This window comes from Sphaerodactylus townsendi, linkage group LG03 (assembly GCF_021028975.2).
Source record: "Sphaerodactylus townsendi isolate TG3544 linkage group LG03, MPM_Stown_v2.3, whole genome shotgun sequence".
NCBI lineage: Eukaryota > Metazoa > Chordata > Lepidosauria > Squamata > Sphaerodactylidae > Sphaerodactylus > Sphaerodactylus townsendi.
This window is the reverse complement of record NC_059427.1, coordinates 130669168-130694701: the sequence shown is the minus strand read 5'-3', so window position 1 is coordinate 130694701 and position 25534 is coordinate 130669168. Positions and strand designations below refer to the sequence as shown.

The 25534-nt window shown below is 41.9% G+C and overlaps 1 protein-coding gene across 2 annotated transcripts in view; it reads left to right on the top strand.

Annotated features, from left to right (window-relative positions):
* The window catches only part of SSTR2 (somatostatin receptor 2), a 34897-nt gene extending 32496 nt beyond the window's left edge, over positions 1-2401 (top strand). For both annotated transcript variants that reach the window (XM_048490410.1, XM_048490409.1), the window contains exon 2: positions 214-2401. In XM_048490410.1, the coding sequence (XP_048346367.1) occupies positions 310-1431 (1122 nt within the window). In that variant the 5' untranslated portion in view covers positions 214-309 and the 3' untranslated portion in view covers positions 1432-2401. The remainder of the gene's footprint in view (positions 1-213) is intronic.
* Positions 2402-25534: the final 23133 nt, after the last annotated feature.

Here is a 25534-nt window from a genome sequence, read left to right as displayed (position 1 = left end):
CAGAAGAGAAGACACCACGGTAAGTTCAAAGTGTCATTCTATTAAAAGTAAAGATCAAGACATTTTGGAGGAGGTAATGGATTTGGGTGAGAAAATCTCTGTAATAGAAAGATTGATTTACGCAGTTAAATGTTTATTATACACTATCCAAACTTTTTCATTATATGAAGATGAGCTGAACCTTATTCTCTCTTTATTTTGTTTGGATTCTAGATTTTTCCGCTTAACTGGGAGCACCCTGAGTCAACTGACATGACCGTTTTCTTTGCCTGAAGTGTTTGCCTGGCAAACTCTAACACCAGTTGCACGATGGACCTGAAGTATGAGTTGCTCAACACCACAGTGTTCTGGTTTCCTTCTGCCTCTCAGTTTGACAGCTTCTCCCCAGAGACTCCTACCACGAATGCCTCCATAAACATCACAGGCCACCACTATGACCTGACCAGCAATGCCATCCTTACCTTCCTCTACTTTGTGGTTTGCATTGTGGGACTGTGTGGTAACACCCTGGTCATCTATGTCATTCTCCGCTATGCCAAAATGAAGACAATCACCAACATCTACATACTCAACTTAGCGATAGCTGATGAACTATTCATGTTGGGGTTGCCGTTTTTGGCAATGCAGGTGGCTCTTGTTCACTGGCCCTTTGGGAAAGCCATCTGTCGGGTTGTCATGACAGTGGATGGAATCAATCAGTTCACCAGCATCTTCTGCCTCACAGTAATGAGCGTTGACAGGTATCTTGCTGTAGTGCATCCCATAAAATCTGCCAAGTGGAGGCGACCAACAACAGCGAAGATGGTCAATGTAGCTGTTTGGGGCATTTCCCTTTTGGTCATCATGCCCATCATGATATATGCAGGAGTCGCCCATAACCATGGGAGCAGTAGCTGTACCATAATCTGGCCAGATGAATCTGGTGCTTGGTATGCTGGTTTCATAATCTATGCCTTTATTCTCGGCTTCTTGGTGCCACTCACCATCATCTGCCTTTGCTACCTATTCATTATCATCAAGGTCAAGTCCTCCGGTATTAGGGTGGGTTCCTCTAAGAGGAAAAGATCAGAGAAGAAGGTTACAAGGATGGTCTCCATTGTGGTTGCTGTTTTCATCTTTTGCTGGCTGCCCTTCTATATCTTTAATGTCTACTCAGTCTCTGGGTCAATTGTACCCACACCAGTTCTCAAGGGCATGTTTGATTTTAGAAAGGTAATCACCATGCCAATAGCTGCGCTAATCCCGCATCCTCTATGCGCTCTTCGGTCTGATAATCCTAAGAAGAGCTCGGTGAATGTTCTCTGCTTGATGAAGGTCAGTGGCATTGATGAAACAGACAGGAGTGACAGCAAGCAGGATAAATCTAGGTTAAATGAAGCCACAGAAACCCAAAGGACACTGCTCAATGGAGACCTCCAGACAAGCATTTGAAAGACATTTTCAACTGTCCACTCATCTCCTTCCAACGTCTTCAAAGAAGGCAGCAGCCCACAGCAAGTCAGGTCCTTCTCTTAATGGAATGGTGATGCATGAGATGAGTTGGCTCATGGAGTAAGGTTCGCTTCTAAGCCAAGAAAAGACAGCCTTTTGAAGGTATTACTCAAAAGGAAAAGTTAATATGTATATGGGTAATAATCCAGAAGCACATACAGGTGTGTATGGACTTGCACATGGTGCAATCATGCATTGAAAGAATCCCTATGGGCAAATCTTCCAGAGCGAATCTGAGATTTTAAAAAATCCCTCATCAATTTTTCAACAGGTGCATGGTCTAGAATTGATTAAACGGACTTTTTTCAAAGGAACTTCATTGATACGCTAAATACTAGTCAGTTCCTCTTTTCCCCGTCAGTAGTCTAACGTAGGTGTTATGGCTACATTCATAAAAGTTACCAAGCCAGGAAAACAGATATGGAAATTCCCACCACCAAATTGCAGGCACTTTGAAAGTTCAGATTTATATGGTTTTGAGTAGGCAAAATGTTAAATTTATACATTTTACATCAAAAATGAAAATCCATATGGGCAAGGTGGTGTACATGTGTAAAAGACAGGACAAGTGAAATATCCACTGTCTTGCTTGCAGACCTGAAAATGAAATGGTATCTTTAGAGTTAGGTTTTGAAACTTTCATTGCTTAAATCAATGGAGAAAGTATATCACAATGCCAGTGGGGGGAGGAAAGGCTGTCTGTGTAGCTGTAATAGAATCCTTTATCATCATTTGACAGAGATGACACATTCTGCCAAGTTCCATCCCATTGCAAGGTCTATGGTTTAATTGTTTTCCCATTTAAAGATGTTCTGATAGAATGTATATTGTCAAAGCATGAAAGTAAAATTTTTTAGTAACTGTCAAATGAATGAGAGTAATTAACCTTTGATGGGGTTCAAACTTATCTTTTCTGTCACAGCCCAATCATGATCCTGTGCCAGGTTGAAAAGAACTATAGTACTAACTTCTTTCATTCCTTATTTTTTACCAGAGGTTCACAATCACGTGCTGATAAGTTGATAGCCAGTGTGGTGTAGCGTTTAAGAGTGGTGGACTCTAATCTGGAAAACCAGTCTTGATTCCCTACTGCTCCACATGAAGGATGCTGGGTAACCTTGGGTCGGTCACAGTTCTCTCAGAACTCTCTCAGAACTCTCTCAGCCCACGCGGTGGCAAGCCACCTCTGAACATCTCTTGCCTTCAAAATTCCCAATGCCACCACCGTGCTTCAACGGCAATTCTATACTTTCTATCATGTGCATCACAGGAATCACAGATCAAACATCAGACCTGAAGCATTTCAAGGTTACTTCTGGCACAGAGATAATCACCATTTGTTGATCAGGAGCAGAGTAAAAAAAAACCCTAACCAGGACAAACACCAGCTAGGCTGAAACCCCAGAGAAGAGGCTTTGTAATACATGGGAAAATCCTGTATCTTGAGCTGGCTGGAAACTTACTCCAAGAGAATCTCTTGTCCCAGTACTACGGTAGATAAGTCTGCCATAGTTGTTCACATTGCCATAACACATCATAAAGAGGCTGCTTCTGGTAGGAGATTTTTTTGTGTGCCACTAAAGGACAAACAAGTGTCCTTTAAAGGTTAGAATGGATAAATTAGCAACCACAGACTAAGAATCAGAAAGTACATTTGAATTTTTACTCAGGCCTCAAAGTATCTTCAGCCCTAACATGACCACACTCTTACTAATAGTGCTTCTACCCTTGTTTGGCTTGGAGAGTTCTGGCATTCCTCACATTGGGACTCCTGACTTGATCATGGGGTGAATTATGATTGGTTGGAGAGCTGAATTCATTGTACTTTCTTACCTCTACATCAGGGGTCCACAAACTTTTTAAACAGGGGGCCAGTTCACTGTCCCTCATGAACTGCTTTGAAGGAGCCGGGACTAAAAAAACTATGAAACAAATCCCTATGCACAAAATGATTGTAAAATGTTTATTTCAATTCTTTCTAGCCTTACTGTCACAATGTGGTCTATTTTTAGAACAGTGACCAAAGTATGTCAAGTACAGGGTGGGCTCCAAATATTGTTGGGAGGCTGTGGAATACCTTCCCCTGTAAAAAAAAAAAAGCAGAACTTTCCCAATGAAGCATTCCATCTAACCCAGGATCAGGTATTCTCCTGGGTTCTTTTTCTCCCTAGCAGCCAGCTGCAGGCCGATTCTGTAGTCTGGCTGATGCCAATGGGAAGTGAGGCGGAACAGAAACCCTGATGGAGCCACACGCTTGGAGTAGCCAGGAGAGGGAAGGGCTGATGAGCAGTGCTGTGGTTGCCTCATGTAAGGTTTCCAGCCCTGGGTCAGAAACTGCATGGAGGTTTGGGGTTGCCATCATTGTAACTGCAATCAAGCGACCGTTTGGGGCCAGTTCCTCCCTCTCCCTGGAGCCCCCGCTACTGCATTTACGGAATAGGAGCCATAATGCATCGCTAATGCCTGGCGAGGGTGGGATAAATGCCTTCAGGGGGCCACATTTGGCCCCCGGGCCGTAGTTTGGGGACCCCTGCTCTACATGTATGGGTGAGGTAAAACCAATGTCTCTCCTTTCTATTGGACTAATAGGCAGAAATTTATTTGCAAAAACAGTTAGATCACAGTCGGTGCTTCATGGGAAAATTAAAATGCATGTAGCTGAGACACGGTGTGGAGAGGTATGACTTCTCTGCCTTGCTGTGACTGCTACCATAAGTATATTGATTTAATGTGAGCTGAGCAGATAACATGAGCACGTCAGAGGCCCTTTCTACACAGCAAATGTAAAACGGGCTGCAGGCGGGATAAATGAACCCATCGTAGCTCTGGGCCATTCACATGGCTGGGCATCCCATGGTCAGCAAACACATTGGCTGAGGCGCACCTTTGCAAGTAGGCACTTTTTTTTCACTCACCTCCCTCCACTGCGTAGCTACGAAGTCTGGCAGGCATGAACCTCCACAACCATGCTGCCATCCCTGTGCCCCGTCCCTGTGCCCCTCCACAGCAGAGAGGCAGAGACTGAGGAAAAAAGGGAAGTAATGTGCTTCCACTCAGCCGCAGCTGCAATCCACGTTAAAACAAAAGAATCACAGATAGTGCCATTCTTGGAAAACCCGGTTTGGAGGAGAAAACATGGAGTGGACTTGCATTAGGAGCATTGGTTAGCCTGCATTTATTGGCCCGTGTGGAAGGGGCCAGAGTTTAAACTGGCAGCCTGATCCTTCTGACATCCATGGGACTTACTTTCACTGAAACATGAGCCTGTTTCCTGTAATAATAAACTTTAGTAAATAGCAAATTATGTGAACTGTCTAAATGCCACCAAAATATGGGTCACCTTCCAAAGCTGATTAAAGTTCAGGATAGTATAAGGGAAGCTGATGGGACTTCTAAAAATTAAGGACAGGACTCTGTTCCCAGGTCTCCTCTCCTCCCTCAATTCCACAGTGTTTCAAGGGCACTATTTGCTTCTTTCCCTTCTCTGTCCATATTCTGGATTGCATGTTGTTTCTTTGCACAAGTTAACAAAGTTTTGCATTCAGAACAAACTATAGAAATCGAACAAGCTTTATGCAAAATTCTCTAGTTCTCTACCCTCATTGTAGTCAAACTTTTGGTTCCCTTGTTTAATAAAGAGTTATTCTAGTTCCCATCATTATAGTGAAACATAAAACAAGGAAGTCACAGACTGTTTTGCTCTGTGATGTATGAACTTTTTCATATTGTCTCTGTTCTCTGAATGGGTTGTCCATAAAATTATTTCCACATTTGCTAGTAAGTCTCGGGCTATTTAAGAATAGACCATTAAGTTTTATGGCCTTGGAGATAGCAAAATGGCTTTGCTTGTGGAAGAACATCATTTCTTGGTTTGGGGCTACAAACAACTGGTCTTGCACAGTGATTTTTCATTGTAACCACAGGCATTTGGAATCATACGTAAAGGAAGCAAATAAAAATAATGTTGACAGCTGCCAAGAAATCAGTGCCATATAGTTCTGTAGAAAACCTGGTAACACAAAATGTCTTTGTTTTAGGTGTCAAACTCACGCCCCTCCAGATGTTGTGGACTACAGTTCCCATCATCCCCTGCCAGCATGATGATGGGAACTGTAGTCCATAGCATCTGGAGGGCCCGAGTTTTACACCTGTAGAGCATTTGTTTGTCTTACAAACTCTTCTTATCTGCACCAACAATTAGATATAGAGAAACAGTAGAGGAGATCTAAACCTTGGCCCCTTCTGCACAGCACAGGTAGAGCAGGTTGAAGTCAGGATAAAGTAACCTGTGTTTGCATGCCTCCATGCATGCGAACATGATTGGAGCCCACAGAAACAATGCGGGTTTTCGTGTCGTGTCTTCTCACCGAGGCGCATCTTTTTTTTTTTTTTGGTACCTTACTTCCCTCTGCTACGTATCTGCTTGGGCAGGCAGGCATGGAACCCCTCAGCCAGGCTGACGTTTCGCAATTCCACAAGACGTCCCTGTGACCCTGCATGGTTATGCAGCTGTGAGGCAGGACCTTAAAATAAAAGGGAAGAGCGGCCAATTAAAGTGCTTCCCAGTCAGCCGTTCGCTCACGAGCAGCTGCAACCTGGGTTTAAAAAAAGAATTGCAGATAGTGCAATTCTCAAAAAAAAAAAACCTGTTTGAGGGACTTAAAATGGGGCATTCCGCTTTAGTTCTCCTCCAAAAAGGGGTTTTTCCCATCTGCACCTCGGGTTTATTGGCCTGTGCGTAGGGGGCCCTTAACATGTAAAAACACTCTGTTTCTATTCTACCTGAAGACTTTGATGGTATCTTAGATTCTAATAGAGCCTTATGACTATTGGCTAGTGATTTCATTATACAACAAAGTCAACAGCTAGTTTTTAAAAGAAGGCTACTTAGAAGAGGAAATGGTGGGTGGTAAGACCTACCGGTAAGTCTTACCTACTGACACTAAACTGGATTTCCAGCAAGTCTTTGTTGTCTTCTATATACCTCTGGTGTCTTTGGGTTGTCAGCTGGGGGTTAGCTAATATTCCTTTAGAAATCAGATTACACCTTGCATTAAAATCTGAGGCAATCCTGAATTATTTCTTGCGGTCACAACACCATCGCAGCAGTCTCTTTTAAAAATGTGGAAATGAAGAACGAGATTTGTTCATGGCCCAATCTCTGTCTAACATTTCACCCCTCCCTTTATCTGGTAGGGCTATTTGATTATCTCTTTTGGAGTCACAGAGGACATGTATCCTTTTGGCTTCTTTATTAAAGGAAGTAAATATTAGCCAAGCCTTTGTGTAGGATATACCACTAAGGATTACATTGGCGAACAGCATGTTACATTAAGATGAAAATTGGTCTTGTAGCAGTCCAGTGCTGATAGAGCCAGGTGCCCTTTTATTAGCTTGCAGCTGAACGTTATGGCCATTGTATTGCTTTAGAATGTCTTTAGGGGCTTCATGTGAAGAGGGTGACATAGCACAGTGAGATTTGCTTCCAAGAGGGAGAGATTTGCTTCCAAATTTCTCTTCCGATTAAAATAAACAGAGCCTTGCTCTTCTACTCAGAGATGTGAATATCTTTGGGGAAACATTTCCTTGACCTGCTTTTGTTGCACAGACTGAAAGATGGAGGACCTCATGCTGTGAACAGAAGACAAATAGAACTACAAAGTATTTCAACCAGGGCTGCAGATTGCCTTCATCAGTGGACAGGGCTCCCATGGTTCCAGAGAGAAAAATGAATTTTAAAAATAAAACAATAACCAGTCACTATCAAAACACCCCAACCTTCTACAGCCTTCTCATCTACATGTATCATAATGTCTCTTAATTGTTAGGCTTAGAAATAGATGCTTTAGATATAAACAGTTCTTTAGGAGCTTTAACCTGCTTATAATGAACACCTATCTTCAATAAGCAGTAACTTGCTTAAGTTGCTCCTGTGTTTCCTGCCCTAGTAGGTTACTTAAAGTTTAATGGTGATTGTAGTCTTGGAAAAAAAAGTCTTCCGGAAGGTATTTTATGTGGGAGAACTTAATGGATTTTGTTTCCCTCCTGCTTTTGGGAAACATCAACTACAGCCTGTTTCTTTAATCAGAAATGCTGTTGTATGAAAAATATGTGCTCACTATCCATGTATTAAAAAATCTGGAGGTCTTGGGAAGAGATTTAGATGGAGTGAATTGGTAGCCCGTGTATGCCAAGGGTGTCCAACTCTGGCACCCCAGATGTTCATGGACCACCATTCTCAACAGTCCCTGCCAACATGGCCAATTGGGGCTGATGGGGATTGACATCCATGAACATCTGGGGTGCCAGAGTTGGACACCCCTGAGTAGGCGATGCCCCTGTCTTTGACAGCAATATAAGGAGGCAGGTAATGAATGAATGAAAAGCAATAGCCAATGTGACTCATGGGCCTCAGTCCACCAACAAGCATGGAGGGAGGTACCAAGTGACCCGCTCATCTCTACAAGGGAAGCCTGCTTGTGAGAGTGGCCAACAGGCCAGGAGAAAAATGTCCTGCTCTGTTCATAGAAGTGTAATTTTGGAAATGGACAATTGAAGCTTTTGTGAAATGGAGGTAAATAGCATCACCTGGTAAATCATAACTCATTAAGCTTCTGTTAAAGGGACAGGACATTTTTCTCCAGCCCAGTTGGCAATGCTACTTCTTGCTTGTCAACAGGAAAGTAAAAGAGGCCTTGACAAGCCAAGCTGGGAGAAAGAAGGGCTGCTAAGTCAAGAGGGCAGAACAGGGTGATGTGCCATTTTAACATGCTGCTAGGTAGAGCTGGTAGTATTTTAAGTCTGCTTTCAGGAAACCAGGCTCGGGAGCGTGCAGTGTCTAAAAAATTCTCTGTATCCAGCTATTAAAGGGATTGGAGCTCCAGTAAAGCTTGCAGCTCTACACTATTTGTTTATTTAGCAGGTCACTGTATTTTCTCTATAGATTCCTCTTTCCTGTTTGCACACAATAATATGAAAACTGTGAGGTAGCAGGTTAAGAACACCTGTCTTTGGAGGAATCACTTTGGGTCCTTTCTGCTCCCCTGTAAGTCCTCTATAATCAATTTACTATTGAGATTATTTAAATTTCTGGGCCAATCAGATGCTAGCATTGCAAGGTAACAGCCACATTCAACATTCACAACATGCAAAGAGAGCTTATTCATGGATCTCAAATGAAGCCCCTAACCCTGCTCATCCCGTTTCATCCCAGGAGAGTGTTAAATTCCATGGACAGATGATAGTGGATTTATTGGCTAGATATTTCTTGCTGTAAAAGATTCCTCTGTGGCTATTGCTTTTAAACAACCGCTTCCTCCGCAGTTCAATAGCTAGCAATATAGTTTCTATCTCTTGAAAGCACATAACAGCTGTAAAGGGATTTTGGCCTAGCCACATCCAATAGTCTTAGCTCTCTAGTGTCCCCAAGCTGTGTGAAGGGGAATACCACTGCTATTTAATTTTGCAGCAAGTTCATCTACCTGGAACTTGTGATGAAGGGAAAGTCCTGTAGGTTCACACCTTGTTAAACATACTGAGAAAAGAAGGGCAGCTTATATATTTGACTCAGTTGGTTACTTAATCCTTCTCTATCTCAACTATGCTTCCATCAGATTACAGAAGCCATGAGAGTTTTCAGAGCCTGAAAAAGAAACAGTTCAGACATCTTGAGCAATTTGTAAACCTTCCTACTGTTCCTTTAACGTCATTCCAGGTAGCCCTGGGATTATCATTATATGCATATGTGAATGACAGCTTGTCCACAACTACTGTTCCCACTCATGGAAAATGCAATTACATGGGAATATTGCATGCACTATTAGGTATCTTTTCAGTTTAATACAGAGGTGGGATCCAGCAGGTTCTCACCAGTTCCTGAGAGTGGGTTATTAATTATTTGTGTGTGCCAAGAGAGGGTTACTAATTGGGTCTGCTTTTCCGTTAGAAATTCCATTAGGTCCAAAAATCATAAAGTCCTGTTGTTTCCTATGTGGCTGGTTAGCGAAGGTAGAAAATGGGATAATTCTCCCTGTTGGGCTGTTTTAAAAACATGTTTTAGAAATTTGGTAAAGTTCCTTGTTTAAGGAAAGTATCCTTCTTTTGATTTCTAGAAACAAAATTAAGTATTTGAAAGTATTAAGTATTTGACAGGCAGTCAATTAGAGGAGAAGTAGTTGTTTCTGTTGGCAGTAGACGATAGGACTTGCTATAATGAGTTTAAATTATGGACAGAAAGATACCAGCTGGAAATTAGGAACTTTTTTTTTACAGTAAGAGTTTTTTACAGTAACAGAGAAATTATTAATGCCCCGTCCCCGGAATGCCTGTTACTAAAATTTTTGGATCCCACCACTGGTTTAATACATAACAGAGGTGAGTGTTCCATGTGAATGGGCTATGGAATGAGCTTCCTAAATTATGCCCCTGAATTCTGTGCAGCAGGAGTCCACAAGAATCATGCAAGTATTCATCATTAGCTCAGCTGTGTAAGGAAAGGAGTGATTTTGTTTCAAATTCAGTTGGACTCAAGTTAGCCTTTGGCCCATTCACAGGGTCACTCCTCTAAGTCCTCTGTTGGTGAACAGGCTCCGCTTGCAGAAAACCCTATACTTAGCTGAGAGGATACAGCCCACTGCCTTTAGTAGGAATATTGCTGTTACATTAACTATTTTTAACAAGCTTGGGTTATGTATTCTCTCTTTGAAATCACTACAATTAGTTTATCAGTCATCACCAAGAAGACGGTTACTATAAACAAAGTCAAAAACATCAAAGAATGTGACCTAGTATTAGATGACATTTTAAAGTGTCCAGAAGCCTTGGTTGTGTCAATGCTAGGCAAGCTTATTTCCATGTTCCAGTCTTGCTTAGAACTGATCTATTCGTTGAGTGGGGAGAGGCAGGTGGCTATGTGGAGAAGCCACAAGTTGTGTCTGCACATATTTATCTCTGTAGTGCTGGTCTCTTCCAGGGCCAGCTCCATAAACAACTCCAGCCTGGGCAGATCTAGATGGAAACTGATTCAGCCTATTCCTTGAACCATCCACAGATTCTGCTGTTGTCATCTAACATAGAAGCCGATCCATCTCAGCCGAATGATGGTCCTCCAAGATCCATTTGTCCTGATCCATCCCGATCATTCGATTATATTCATTGTGAGGCTGCAGCACTCACATAACCCTGGAATCAGATGATCCCGTAACCAGGCAAACCCCATCCCTGGACCCATCCAGAGTTTCATGCCCCACTCAGTCCCATCACCATCCCAACCCGCACCCTGCCCCTCGTAGCTACGCCCAGCCGTATCTAGGCAGAGTGGAGTTTGGCTTTTGCAGGCCAAAAATGGAAAAACACTGAAAATACAAACAATCCCACAAACAAACCTGCGCCCCCCACAGGGCTGCGCCCAGGGCAACTGCCCACTTTGCCCAATGGGAGGAACGCCTCTGCCCTGGAATAGTGGCTATCAATTGAAAAAGAAAGGAGGCAGTTTTACATTCATTAGCAAAAAGAAAATCACAGGGTATCTCATCACTCTTTCAGCACTACTTATGAAAATCAGTAGAGAATGGCGTTCTTGTATTTTGAATAGTTGTGTGGCAGGGGAACTTTTAGAAGGTGCCACTTTTTAATGCTACTTAGGTGAAAAAAGTTGCAACTGCCAAAACTTCCTGTATTATACCACTATTAGAGATACAACAGCCCAGTCATCTATTGCATCTTCCCAGTATGGTTCCCGAACCTGGCATTCTCACTCCCATTAACATTGGATTTGAGAATCGAGTCAAGAGGGCAGAGAGAGCTCCTCTGTAGGAAGATCTGGTCTCTGGAGTTGGGAGATTGGGTCAGTCCCCATTAAAATAGTGGCTCTTAAAATGAACAGGGGCCCAGCCATTCACAAAAAGTTGACTGCCTTTAGACCTGGCAAGCCAGATCTGCATTCCATTATTTCCTATGGGCAGAGTCCAGAGATCAGGTCTGCAGCTCATGGGAAAAGACTTTTCTGAATCAGCCCTGACACTTACCTTGCCAGCCCTACTGGTGCTCTGTGCTGTATTCCAGGACTCTTTGCTCTTTAAGGTGGGCCCATGACGACAGAGTCCACTCTGTCCCCACAGGTGGACAGGCTCCTGGGCAAACTTCTCAAAACTCCTATAAGATTGGGCAGCCTGATGCTGCAGAAATTGGACCCCTCCTGTTGCAACTCCTACCTCACATAATAGACAGCCCAAAAGCTGGTGTGAATTGGGCTGGAACAGTTTGAAGGCAAATACTACCATGCCTGTGCTTCTCCTCACCAACCTGGGTGAGGGTGTGACCTGCAATGTGAAGCAGACCACCACTGTGCTCCTCCTCATCACCTATTTCAAGACTGGTCCAGCATAGCAAAAAGCCTGGAAATGCTCTGGCTGTGCTCCTTGTCACTGGGAGTGGGGGAGGAGCTCAGAGCCCACTGGGTGTTTTTGGCCAGAAAGCTACTAGTTAATCCACTCCTGAAGATAACCTGATGGAAGAGTACTTCATGCAATGAGCAAGCAAAACTTTAAGCCTTTAAGACATGCATGGAAGGCAGGTAGCTATAGCAAATGAAATGTTTGAACCCCAGTGTTTATTTTACATCTAGTTCCAAAGTGTGGCCCCTACTGGTGCATACATAAATCTGCAGATGGGGAAATACTTACCCCCCACAGCTCTTCTGCAGATTTTGAGGACCCCCTAATCTGCAGAAACATATGCAATTTTAAAAAATGGGTGAGTGTAGTTAAATACCCCCCCCCCCCCCCCCCCCCCCGTGATTGAAATAAATGCTTGTTCAAAATGGCAGCAGCGGCCACCACCAAGAGCTGCGATCAGCTGCCAGGCCAGGAACAGCAGACCAGGCCAGGAACAGCAGACACTGAGGGATGTACAACCTGCTGCGCCACCACTGCAGCAGATGCCTCCAGCAGGGATGGCCAACACTGCAGTCACCACAGAGAACTAGGCCTGGATGTTCTGCCATGGCAGCAGACACTGCATGCAACTCCCAGGCTGTGCTACCACCGCAGTGAACACCTTGGGCCATTCCAAGGATGGTTGCTGCCATAGAGAGCCAGGCTTGGCCACTCTGTCAAAAATTGGGAGCACTTTCTTTCAACTAAAATGAACGAAAGTGTGAGATGGGAGTCTTAAATCATACTCAGTGTGGATTAAGGCAGTAGTATGTTAATAATCTTTTATGATATTTTGTTTTGGGTTTTATTGTTATTGCATCATATTATGTTATTTTGAATTACGAATATCTTCCTTGAGAAGTTTCTATGAAGAAGACAGCTATATATTTGCCGAAATAAATGTTCACTTTGGGGGAGAAGAAAGGTTACATACCCCACCCTCCTCTGAAAGAAGGTCCCCTCTTATTGTATCTAACGGGTGATCCACACTTTTCAAAGTCCATGGGATGAATGACATCTCCACAAGGAGTTTGAATTTCCAGCCCGGAACTCTAGGCACCTGTCTGATCTAAACTGCGACAGTAGCATGAGGACGGAAGGTGTATAGTTGCTCCCTCTTATGACATTTTCGCAACATGACATGGCCCTGGGGAGCGACTATTTGCCTTGCTGGAAAAACCTGGTTGTAGCCATCAGTACATATAAGTTCCCCAAAGGCAAAATGGCAGCTCCTTTGGACAGTTTCAGATCAAGAAAATGGCACTGTGAGGGTAGACAAGTTCCCTCTCTCTGCATGCAGCTGAGTTACCAGCAGGACAATCTTAGAATGTGTCTGTCAAAAGTCCAAGTGCAGGACATAGGATGCACCACCCCGCTATTATGCCTGCGTTTTTGCAGCCTTGCAGCACCGGAGCCGCATCGAAATTGGCATTTTGCAAAATACCGCTTTCCAGACCAACCAAGCAAAGACATTTATAGCCGATCCCCTATTGCGTCTGCACTGTTAAACAAAACCCCTAAACAAGTGTAATAGAGTTTTGGCTTTTTGAGTATTACAGATAATAAAAGCCTAGCACTAGAAGGCACCCCAACAGGGCTTCCAGTTTTGCATATTCAGGCAGGACATCCTAAAGCTTGAAAGCACTTCCACCAGATGCTATACAGATTGTTTCTTGAAAAACCTTCAAAAAGAACCACCGCTTTCAGGGAATCTTTTTGCACTGAGGCTGTTAAAGGAAGAAATTTTAATTATCTAAGAAAATTCCCTTCCTTTGGTTTAAAATCCTCAGGGTCCCATTTGACCTTGTTAGATGAAGTCAATCCCATCTTCCTTTGATATTTTAAAATATTTGAAAATCAAACAGTCTGTGTCCTACAAACGACGTCTCCTGTCTTTGAACTAAAAACATACCTATCTGTCAGTTCTCATACATTAATGATAATTTATTGTTATGCAGCTATCAAAAGAATTCCAGTAAAGGATACACAGAAATATTTTTTTCTTTTGTTTCAGAGGGTTTTTTTAAAAAAGTTTGCTATGTTTGGAAAGAAAAGGGAACTATAATGTAACCTTCTAAATTAACATCTTCCTAGAAGTGTAGGTGACTATATTTCATTTTTTCAAAACCATGAGCATTATCCAGCTTTAAATAAGAACATTAATTTCTGTGGCAGGGTTAGGCAGAGGCTTAAAGTTTTCTTATTTATTCTCCATGGCAAATTCACCTTCTACGGCTCTACGCAGTCTTCAGGGTGAGGACAAGCTTAGCAATGCCACCCTAACAACATTTTTGTGAGAGTAAGTCCTACTGAATAGACTGAAATAGGATTCTGAAGCGACCTGCTAAGGATTGCTCTTAGTGTTGCGAACGACCACTGAGTAAAGGTCGCTCACTGTGCAAGCACCAGGTCATTACTGACCCATGGGGTGACATCACATCACAACATTACTAGGAAGACTATGTTTACTATGTGGTTTGCCATTACCTTCCTCAGTCGTCTACACTTTTACCTCTAACAAGCTGGGTACTCATTTTGCCAACCTCAGAAGGATGAAAAGTTGTAATCAACCTTGAATTGACTACCTGAATTCAGCTTCCATTGGGATTGAACTCAGGTCTTGAGCAGAGCTTTGACTCCCTCCCCTCCCTTGAATGCCACCCCTTCCCCTCCCTCCTTTAGGGTGGGTGGGCCATGTCCAGATGCTCGGTCCCCTCCCCGTCCCTCCCCTCCCTTGCATGCCACCCCTCACTCACTCCCCTTCCCTTGCATGCTACTGCAGTTTATCACTCTGCACCATGGGGGTCTTATAAAATAACATCTACTGCTGTGAACAAATGCATTTTTTTCTTTCCTTGGCTGAGCTATGGGGGAAACTGGTTTTGCAGGCTTTGGGAGCATTTAACTTCAATGGGGAAAGCTGGCTGTTGACCTTCATACTGGGTAATTCCAGCGCACTTCCTCACTCCTTGGGGCAATTTGGTAGGCTTTTTTAAAGGCTGTGAGAATTTTTTTAGAGTGGGAAGACTGAGTGAAGAATCAATGTATGTTCATATACATAAGCTTACATTTGCCCTTTGAGAAGAAAAAAGGAATGGGCAACTGATTTGAAGTATAAGAGGATGGCTAAAACTCATGGCTGAAATGTCACGCATGTCTGTAATGCAAATTGTCACAATATGAGACTGCTTTTAAAATCTTGCATCTGTTCACCTTCAAGGCAGAAGATGCTTGTCTTCCTTTGCTTCTGGTCATTCATTATATTGATGAGTAAATCACACAGGAACATCACCAGTTCTTGGATACAGAACACAAGGATCTGTGGAGTTTCTGTTTCATGGTTCTCTAAAACTAGGTATCTGTAGCATCCCGGATCAGCCTTCCCCTCACCTCCCAGTTATGTCTGTTTCATGAAGGTGTGAATTATCAGCAGAGTTTAAAGCAGAACTACTCTGGTAAGATGAGGATGTCTATAGTCTTCTTGCACTCACTGCAGCCTTCTACCACACTTTGGAAAAGAATACTCTCCACACAAGATGTTCTTTCCATAGGAAGGTTTTACTTTAGCAGTTGCAAGGTTACACAAGTCTATGCTATACAAGACTATAAGACTATACAGAACTCTTCAGCAAGAACAAAATGGAACACACACTCTGAACTAAGCTCACTCAGAACTTAGACTCACTCTGAACTTAGCATATACATTGCTTTGCATTCTTATACATTCAACAAGGATACCCCCCCCCCCCCCCCGGCAACAGCCTCTCATTGGTCTAGAGTCACAGTTGAACTCACCAATCATGTTAAAGGTCAACTGTTGCTACTTCACCCTAGACTTACTGTCTCCGGCCTCTGTTGTTGGCAAACTTCTGCTGATTAGAAGATGAATCTTTAGTGAACCTTTCTTTTTTATATATCATGACATGAATGACATACTTAGTCCCACTGTAAAGTGTATTTCAACTAGTGATTGGACAAGTACCAATTGACTAGACCCAAAACAGTGTGCATTTTGGACAACATCCCTGTTGAGCTTTAAAAAAATGCTTGAAAAAGGCATATTCACACAGGTGCCATTTAGTCCACCCCTACCCAAGCCACACACCTTACCTTCCTAAAGAAAAATAATAACTGGCCATAGGGATAGCTGGGAAGCAAGCATTGCAGCTTGGGAACGGGGGAGTCTAGGGAGATGTTAGTGAGTCATTAAAGAGTCAAACCTAGGTTTGAAAACATGGCAAGCTTTTTGAGCGAGGGAAATTTGTTTTGGAGCTTTCCAGCCTGAAAAATCAATATCATCAGTATCACCTATGTTACAGTATCATGAGCACAAGATATGTGTCTTATTTGCCTTTATTCTGAACAGCTGTTACTCATGGTAAAAAGACAAGATAAACACATCACCCCTTTTGAAAGGTCAGGGAATGGAGAGGAGATATCCTGAAATTTAGATGCTTTAGAAAAGGACATCAGTGGGTTCTGGAACTGGCAGGGAAAGTGAGAACATAGGGAACCTGAAATTAGAATGCCCTAGAATCTTCTGAGTTGTAATCTCACTGCATGCAATCCACTTCCATTTGAACATCCCAATGTGTATCTGGTCCTTTAACCTCAGGCTACCCCAGAGCACTCATTTGAAGTGGAATCCTCTAAATCAGGCGTGCTGACATCTTTTTTTGGCACCCACCAAGTGTTTCTAAAATGTGGAGCTAGGTAGGCCTTTTGCCTGCAAGTCTTCTCATTTGCTGTGCAGATTTTATAAAACGTTGCTTTGGCAGCAGTTCCACCACAGCACAAAGAACTGGACTTTGTTATTGACGTCTAGCTGTGGCAATCGTTTTGTGGCCGTTTCTGCCTCCTGCAGCAGCCGTTTTCTTGCTGCGCCTACCGTATTGTAGTCAGAATTCCAAATGTTCCTGAGGGTTTAAAAAGGTTGGGGATCCCTGCAGTAAAGGTTCAAGGGCCATGTGAGGGAGGCTTGTGCTGTTTCCCCTTTCCCTGGGTACCTTGCAGAAAATTAGAATAAAAGAGTTTTCAATTCCATGGGCCTTTTTACTGGCCTCAGCATGTGCCCTATTTGCAATTCATTAGCATCATGTCTAAAGGGTTCATAATTAGTTTTCAGCTGCATTTGTCTTACCTAAACTTGAGACAGTGCATCTGCTTTCCACTTGTGGCCGGGCATTGGTTGAATAGTAGATTGTTCTGAGAGGAGCTGCTGGGTGTTGAGCATAGGTTATGCGGAGAAGCCTCAAAGTGGCTTACGATTGCCTTCCCTTCCTCACCCCAAAACAGAACCTTGTGAGGTAGGTGGGTGGGGCTGAGAGAGTTCTGACTAGCTCAAGGTCACCCAGCAAGCTTCATGTGGAGGAGCGGGGAAACAAACCCGGTTCTCGAGATTAGAATCCACTGCTCTTAAGTACTATCCACGTGTGGGCATATTGCATTGTTTTAAGATGCTGCAAAAATTCTCATGGCCTTTGGGTGAACTGGCGTACAAGATCTCAGCATACAACTCACTTTTTGGAACAGAAGCTCTAATCTTGAGAAACGTGACTGCTTCTATGCTTTTATACTGCTTCTCACCACAGACTGTATACAAGGAAGTGCATACTCTATGGCAGTGATGGTGAACCTATGGCACGGGTGCCAGAGGTGGCACTCGGAGCCCTCTCTGCGGGCACACAGAGTTTGTCATGTGGGGGGCAAAAAATCACACACACACATCCACACACACTCACATCTAGGCTGGCCCAGGCCACTGAGCACAATGTACGTGCGCCGCGGTGAGCAGGGAGGACTCAGCTGGTGGGCCTAATGCCTGTGCTCCAGGTGGCTGCAGCCCGAGGGGGGGGCGCGGAGGAGGCAGAGATGCTAGAGAGGCACAGAGCGGTGCATGCAGGACTTGCTGGAGGCTACAGCAGGCTGGCCCCTGCTTGAGCAGGTGGGGCGGAGGAAGGGGAACCAACCATTTTTTAAAAACTAAAACCCCAGCATTCAGGTTTAATTGCCGGGTTGGCACTTTGCGATAAATAAGTGGGGTTTGGGTTGCAATTTGGGCACTCGGTCTCAAAAAGGTTCGCCATCACTGCTCTATGGTCTGATCGGATGCAGAGAAACCTGTGAGCATTCTATGGCAACACCACGTGTTTTCCAAAAAGGTTACACACTTCACAATGCCTCCTTAATTAGGATATGATCCTAGGTATGTTATAGGGCATGGGATAAGATCAATAACAGATCCCTCTGCTTAGTAAATGCTTTATTCTGTACTGCAAGCATTTTCAAACATAATTTCCAGTTAGTTCAAGGATTGGATCTAGACTAAATTTTCCTTTGGCAGAATGGCACTTTCTTGCCCTCTCATCCCTCCTAGGAGGTCCACTGAATTATTGGGTTGAGTTTGTATTTCCCTTTTTTTGGTGTCAGTGGACTAAGGTGTCTATTTATCTCATAGCCAGTACAACATTATTTCTGTCACACCAGTAAATGTAGGAGATTGATAGAACAACTTTCAGGTATTTGCTTTCTTGGGAATTGTTTATTCCCCTAATTGATGCATGGTGTTGCAGCCATGTGCTCTTATTCTTTTCCACAGACTCTCGTTTTCAGGATATTCCTATTCATCTACTGAGTACTTTACCAGAATACAGAGATAATTTGGGAGGATTTAACATAGTGAAATTTACATTTGAATCATTTGTGTAATAAAAAATGAAGAGATTGTCCTCTTCCCCTGCGATATAAGGCTCACTTTCTGCATATATCGGTTCACCAAATCATTTGGGGTACCTGTTTCAAAATGTTCATATGAATAGGCCCATTCCATACCCAGGTTGTTATCATACCCAGTCTAAGCAGACCCTGCATAGGATGGCACTGTGTGTAATTTACTATACATAAAGACTGAAATGCATGCTAGCAATCTTCACAAGACTAGCCACTGCACACCAGATGGGCCACAAGTCAGCCTGGTTTGCTTTGAAGCAAGTCCATGTCATGGGAACTCGCCTTTGGGGCAATACATTTTCTGCACAACTTGGGTATTTGTGGCAATTTTAAAACAACACAGTTCTTCATGCATATGTGCACTGTATTGTCGAAGGTTTTCACGACCGGAATCACTGGGATGCTGTGTGGTTTCAGGGCTGTATGGCCGTGTTCTAGCAGCATTCTCTCCTGACGTTTCACCTGCATCTGTGGCTGGCATCTGTGGCTCAGATCCTCTGAAGCCACAGATGCAGGCGAAACGTCAGGAGAGAATGCTGCTAGAACACGGCCATACAGCCCGGAAACCACACAGCACCCCACATGTGCATTGTTTCCCATATATTTTCAAGAAGGAAAATTTAATTATGAAGTGGCCCTAAGTAACTGATATGCAATCATTTTTGAAGTTTGTACCACAGTCCACAGCAGCCTCTATAACTCCTCAAAATACACAATTTGCTATGTCCTATACATTAAAACAGTTGCCGAGTCTCACAGAGGAACTCTATGAACAGAAGGAATATGCACAGGTCTAAAATTATAGTCAGTGTTCTACCTGATAAAAACAAGATATTACAGTGGACAGGAAGAGAGAGGGAAAAGAGTGCCATTAAACCAACCATATGAAACCGTGCTTAAACAAAACATAGTTATACTAAAACCATAAAAGCAGTTTTCAAACAATATATTCAAACGTCTAAGTGAGAACTTTCAACATGCTTCCTAAAGTTTTATAATGATTGGCTGATGCTAATTCCAATGAGAAGTTAGCTCCACAAGGTGGAAGCTACAGAGGAAAACACTCTATTCTCAGTAATGTCTAACTGTACACTTCTAACTGAAGAGACCCTACAGAAGCGCCCTGTTTTAATTGCTTGCCTCCCTTCCCTTAAGCTTCCCTTAAACGTCTTTTAACGGCTACATGATCACACCCAATTCTCATATTCAGTCTTTGCAACTTTGACGACACCTCGTTAAAAACACAAACAACCAAAAAAGGAAAAACGACACATGCGTGAAATCAGCAGTGAAAACTAACTTTATTCATGTACTTTACAAACGGAAATAGCAGGCAGATAAGCTGCAAGTAGAGCAAATGTCTGTGGGGACCTTTTGCAAATGGTGGGTGGCATGGAGAAGCCTGAAGCAGCAGAAAATGGTGGGTGTGAGTTGCACAAACTGAAAGCTGTCACAAGTTGGGCAGGAAAAATAAAACATTTCCTGCTTTCCCCACAGCAAGCAGGAAATGACTTCAAAGAGACTTCAAGAAAAAAGTTGGTAGTTTAGCATTTTCAGAAAAGTTCCTTTTGAGCAAAAACAAAGCGTCTTCCAAATGTTTTGGGGGGAAAGCTGCATGGAATTCCACCCCAAAACATTTTGTAAAAATGTTTTATTTGTGTTGTGTAGAGAAAGTATCAGATTATAGATGCCCTCCAAGAACATTGGTCTGTTTTAATTCTCTCTAGCTCTAAGCACACACTATGAGCTGCCCGGAAAAAAATCCACTGAATTCTAGTCTAAATTTAATATTAATTGTTCTTGATCATATTAATATTTCATGCTGCTTCTTCCACTCTTTCTTAGTAGCTCATTGATTTTTTTCTACTTTAAATGATAGGTTTTCACTACAGATCCTTGTTATAACATATTGATTAAGAATTAGGAATCCCCCACCAGTAACCCCAGACTATCTGATGACTTCTTCATCCAAGACCCACACCTCCCTTTTGCTTTAGGAGAAAAATTAAGAAGAAAAAGAATAACTGGTATGATCTCCTGCAGGTGGCCCAAACAACAGTAGTCAAAAGGAGAGCAATATGTCCATATATGGCATATCTTGATGGTTTTTTCCTGTTATGGATATGCACTATGATCTTGTAGGTCAGTAATGTTGGCCTGATTGGCAGGATAAGTGTCAAAAACTGTATTTGGAACTGTAGTGTTTAAGTGACACATTCTGCTATTGATATTTAAAATGATCTAAATTGCCTCTGGCCTTGTCAAAATTTCTTGAAATATTAATAACATTTAATTCATCCCATGTATACATGAAACAGCAGGCAAAAAGTTTGTCTGGAGGTAATATACAGCTTGCAGAACAGCAGATAGGTACCTTATTACTATAAAATAATTTATTGTTTAATTAAAGGGTTATTACTAAGTCATAAACAACAATAAAACTGAAGCAGTTTCCTTTAGGGGTACTTCACCAGGACATATTCATACAAATGGATGTTTGGAAATGCATATTATCTATTAATATGCATAATATCTATGAATATTCTCCTCAACTTTTATGTTGTCATTGCAAATTTAATAATTTTGCATTTTACAGTTTTTCTTACCTGTGACATATATATTCTATCTTCATGGTTATCAGATCAACCATTCAGATGCAATAATATTCATGGGGTTTTGGAAATACAAAATATATGCCTCTTTGAATATTCTCTCCAACTGTTATGTTGCCACTGTAAATTTAATAATTTTGTATTTTACATTTTCTTCCTTGACTGTACAATATTCTATCTTCATTATTATCAGCATTTGATAAAACAGATCAAAAATTCAGGAATGTATATGAAACAGTGTAACACAGTGGTATATATCTTCTAAGTTATTTCTATTTCCATAGTCACTGATTTAATGAGACTTTATCAAGGCATTGCTCAAAAACTTTGAAATCACAGTGCAGAAAAGACCCTATGAAATTATCTAGAAATTAAATTTGACAGGTACTCTCCACAATGCAACTGTGATTAGTTTATCACAAATTTGGACTTTGATTTAAAAGGAACATTTGGAGCTGGTTTCTTGGTGCCAAATTAAGTTAAGCTAGGAACATTAAGTTGGGGGGGGGGGGATAAATCAGAGTCCAACCTAATCATCTCCACAGAATATCTAAAGCACCTCAACCGAACATATCCATATTCATCTTGATTCCACATTGCTGAACCATTCATGGCTGTGGCATTATCCCCCTCTCTACAGTGAACCTGCCTTCTTGCATTTGAAGCTCTCTGCTCTGTTTGAACCCAGCTTTGACTTCACCACAAATATATATTGCTAAAGAAACCTTTACACATGACAAAACTTCCTATGGATTCCTCTCCAAGCTGAGAAAGGACTGAATTTGTGGAATCTAAAAGTGCTCTCTCTCTCACCCTAAACAAACTTACTTGGAAAGAAGCACCACCAAAATCAATCAATCAGACAAGATAGTCACACTGTGGTACCAGCTCAATACTGGTTTACTCAGAACTGAAGATGAACCCGTATGACATGTAAAGGCTTTTATGTTTCTTGTATGTATTGTAAGTGCGCTTGCTGTACTATATGCTGTAATAGCTCAAACTGTCAACACCAGTGTTACAAGGACTTCTGTGTACCAGCTTGACTTTACTTTGTTCTCTTTGACTATGTTCTTTTATAAGGTGTCCTTGCTGTGAAACTTCGGCCCCTTCCGCACATGCAAAATAATGCGTTTTCAAACCACTTTCACAACTGTTTGCAAGTGGATTTTGCTATTCTGCACAGCTTCAAAGAGCACTGAAAGCAGTTTCAAAGTGCATTATTCTGCATGTGCGGAATGAGCCTTCCATTCTGCAAGAGGAGAATCCTTGCAACCCTCTCTCTCTCTCTCGACAATGAAAGTTTGAAGCTCTTTGGAAAAGTCTGTGAAAGGTGTAAAAGAAGTAACATTTTGCAAACAGAGTCTGGTTTTCCAATAAAGTTGTGTGTATCAAAGTGATTTCCTCTGTTACAAGAACGTATATACCAAAATCACCTGAATTTTAGCTCAAAAGTTGGTTTTGCTAACAATGGTGCAAATATAACCCTATGCTACAGCGACATAAATATTACTTCTTCTAGGTATGGACCACCAACTGTTCTAAAATGAAATATTACATGGGTTGACAGAAAAACAATGCATTCCTAATATGGTTTTATCATTTGGAAGCTTTCTGCATGGAGATTTTTTTTTACCATAACAACTAAGTCTATAGTAGGCCTGCATTACATCAAACATTCAGTTATTGTGGCCTGAACTTCTACAGGCAAGAGCCTAATTTATTACCTTCACTAATAATTTTTGAAGCAGAAAAATTCATGCTGTAATTAATACACCAGTCAATCTCTGGGATAGTATAGCCTCTGCTTTTAAGGGACGCCACCTTGAAAAAAAGTCAAGAACAGGATGAATTTGTACAATCTAGAAATATTTGTTTTTCTCTTGTCAGGCAGCAAAATGATAAAACTGACAATATTCCCACTTGTATAGTGGAAGGATTTCAAAAAAGAGTTTGAGGCAGTGGTAGGATTCAAATAATTTAACAACCGGTTCCGGTTACGCAGGGTGGGGGTGGGGCAGCCAGCGTGTAGGGAGTTTACATTGGGAATATCATTGGCTAATGCAGTGGTTCTCAACCTGGGGGTTGGGACCCCTTTGGGGGTCGAACGACCCTTTCACAGGGGTCGCCAAAGACTCTCTGCATCAGTGTTCTCCATCTGTAAAATGGATAAATGTTAGGGTTGGGGGTCACCACAACATGAGGAACTGTATTAAAGAGTCGCGGCATTAGGAAGGTTGAGAACCACTGGGCTAGTGGCTTCGTTTTGAAAATCTAGTTTTATTACAATGAGCCTGGGAAGTACAAGTCCTGGATCTTAATAAATTTAGTAAAAGACTGAAATTGCACAAGCAATAATTCTCTTAGATCTTGTCAATCCCACTCTGTTGGTGTGTCCCTGGAGTTTTTCAATAGATGCAAAAGGATACCTCACTGTAAATTGGAGGTTATGGATGACTTTAGTTTAGGCTAATCACTTTCTCTTAGTTTAGTTTACCACACAATGCTGTTGTGAGGATAACAGTGCTATTACACTATTACTTTAAAGCTTCTTGAAGGAAGTGGCATGAGAATCTGTTTCCCAGATACAACTCCAAAGAAACTGAAAGATCCATAGAAAGGAAGCAGAGGGGGATTACCTCTTCACTTTGTTAATACTCTCTTGCAGTTTATCTTTTACATGTTAAACCTAGGCCCCTTTTTTGTGTGAAAGTCTGTCATACTGCTAGTTCTATAATTGCTTTGATTTAAAAAGTACATTTACACACACTTGAGCCACATTACATGCAGCACAAATACATCTATCCAACCCAGTCACCCACTTTAATGTTCTGCTGTTAAGTTGAAACATGTATGTGTATTATGTGTGCGTGTGTTTTCTAAGAATTTCCCTCACAAAAGGTGCAACTATTCGCATTAAAAAAATCCTTTGGTGGCTTTTCTTCAGTCTCTTTTTAAAAGCTTAATTCCCACATTGCTTTTTGAACTTGGTATATAGCAAACTGTAGGTTTTGTACATATATCTTCTGAGATAAAACTTCTTAAAATAACTTGAGTACACACTCACCTCTCTGAATAATTGCTACACTCTCTGATGTAGGCTTGAATCCATATTTCCCCTAAAGGCATGTATTGCATTGGGGAAATGTTTATGAATCTTAAGATGCATCTCCATTTTCCACATGAGCAGTCAACAAGACAGTTCACAATGGGTAGCCATGTTAGTCTCTATAGCAAAGAGCAATAGTCCAGTAGCACCACATTTCTGTCATAGTATGATCTTTTGTGAGTCACAGCTCTGTAGAAAAGAGCAATAGTCTAGTAGCACCACATTTCTGTCATAGTATGATCTTTTGTGAGTCACAGCTCATTTCTTCACATTCAAGACAGTTGTAATTTATAATAACGTGCATATGAAAACCATTTGAAAAAATAATTACTGGCAATCAACATAGCCGGTGTTTTTGCCACACAGAGAAATACACTGATGGGGAAGAATGGTAAGGTTTTCTGTTACTAAAAAAACCAGGCCCATGTAAATAATAAAAGTACTGATAACAAAGTCACATCTCTATATCAATTATTATAAGCACTGAAAGGAGTACAATTAAAGAGAAAGCACACATATGCTTGCTGCCATCATCCTGCTTATCCTATTTGAATGTAGCTTAATATGTAGCATATGCCAATACGAAAAGTGACTTTCACAGTTAGCAGTGCAATCCTAAACAGTTATACCCCCTTAAATTTATTGAAGTCAATGGATTTGGAATGGTGTAACCATTTAGAACTACATTGCAGTCCTAAAACTAGCTGGGATTCAGGCCCAGTGAATACAGTATGACACAGTAATTCAAATTGAGCTGATGAAGAATCTTGATCCCCAAAATCTGCAAAATGTGAGCTATTCCCTCGAAACCAATCCTGCAGAGATTAATGCAGCTACTCTGCAGTGAATGGCTTGGAAATTACTTCAAGTGGCACTGTTTAAGGCACTTCCATTAACTGAACAAGAATAAATTTGCCTTCTGCTGATAAAAGAATGGGGAGTTTATTAGGATACTAAAATCACATTCTCATCACCACACTTTTATATTTGCATCATAAAAAGTTGTCAGTTTCAGTCAGGCATCATATAACTAGGAATGGGTACTTAAACAAAAACTTGTCCAAGGTCAAAGGTTCCCCCCCCCCCACCCGGCCTGATTCTGTAACCTCTATCTGTGGGTTCTGTGGGGCAGAACTTGGAATGAGTTTGCAACAACAAAT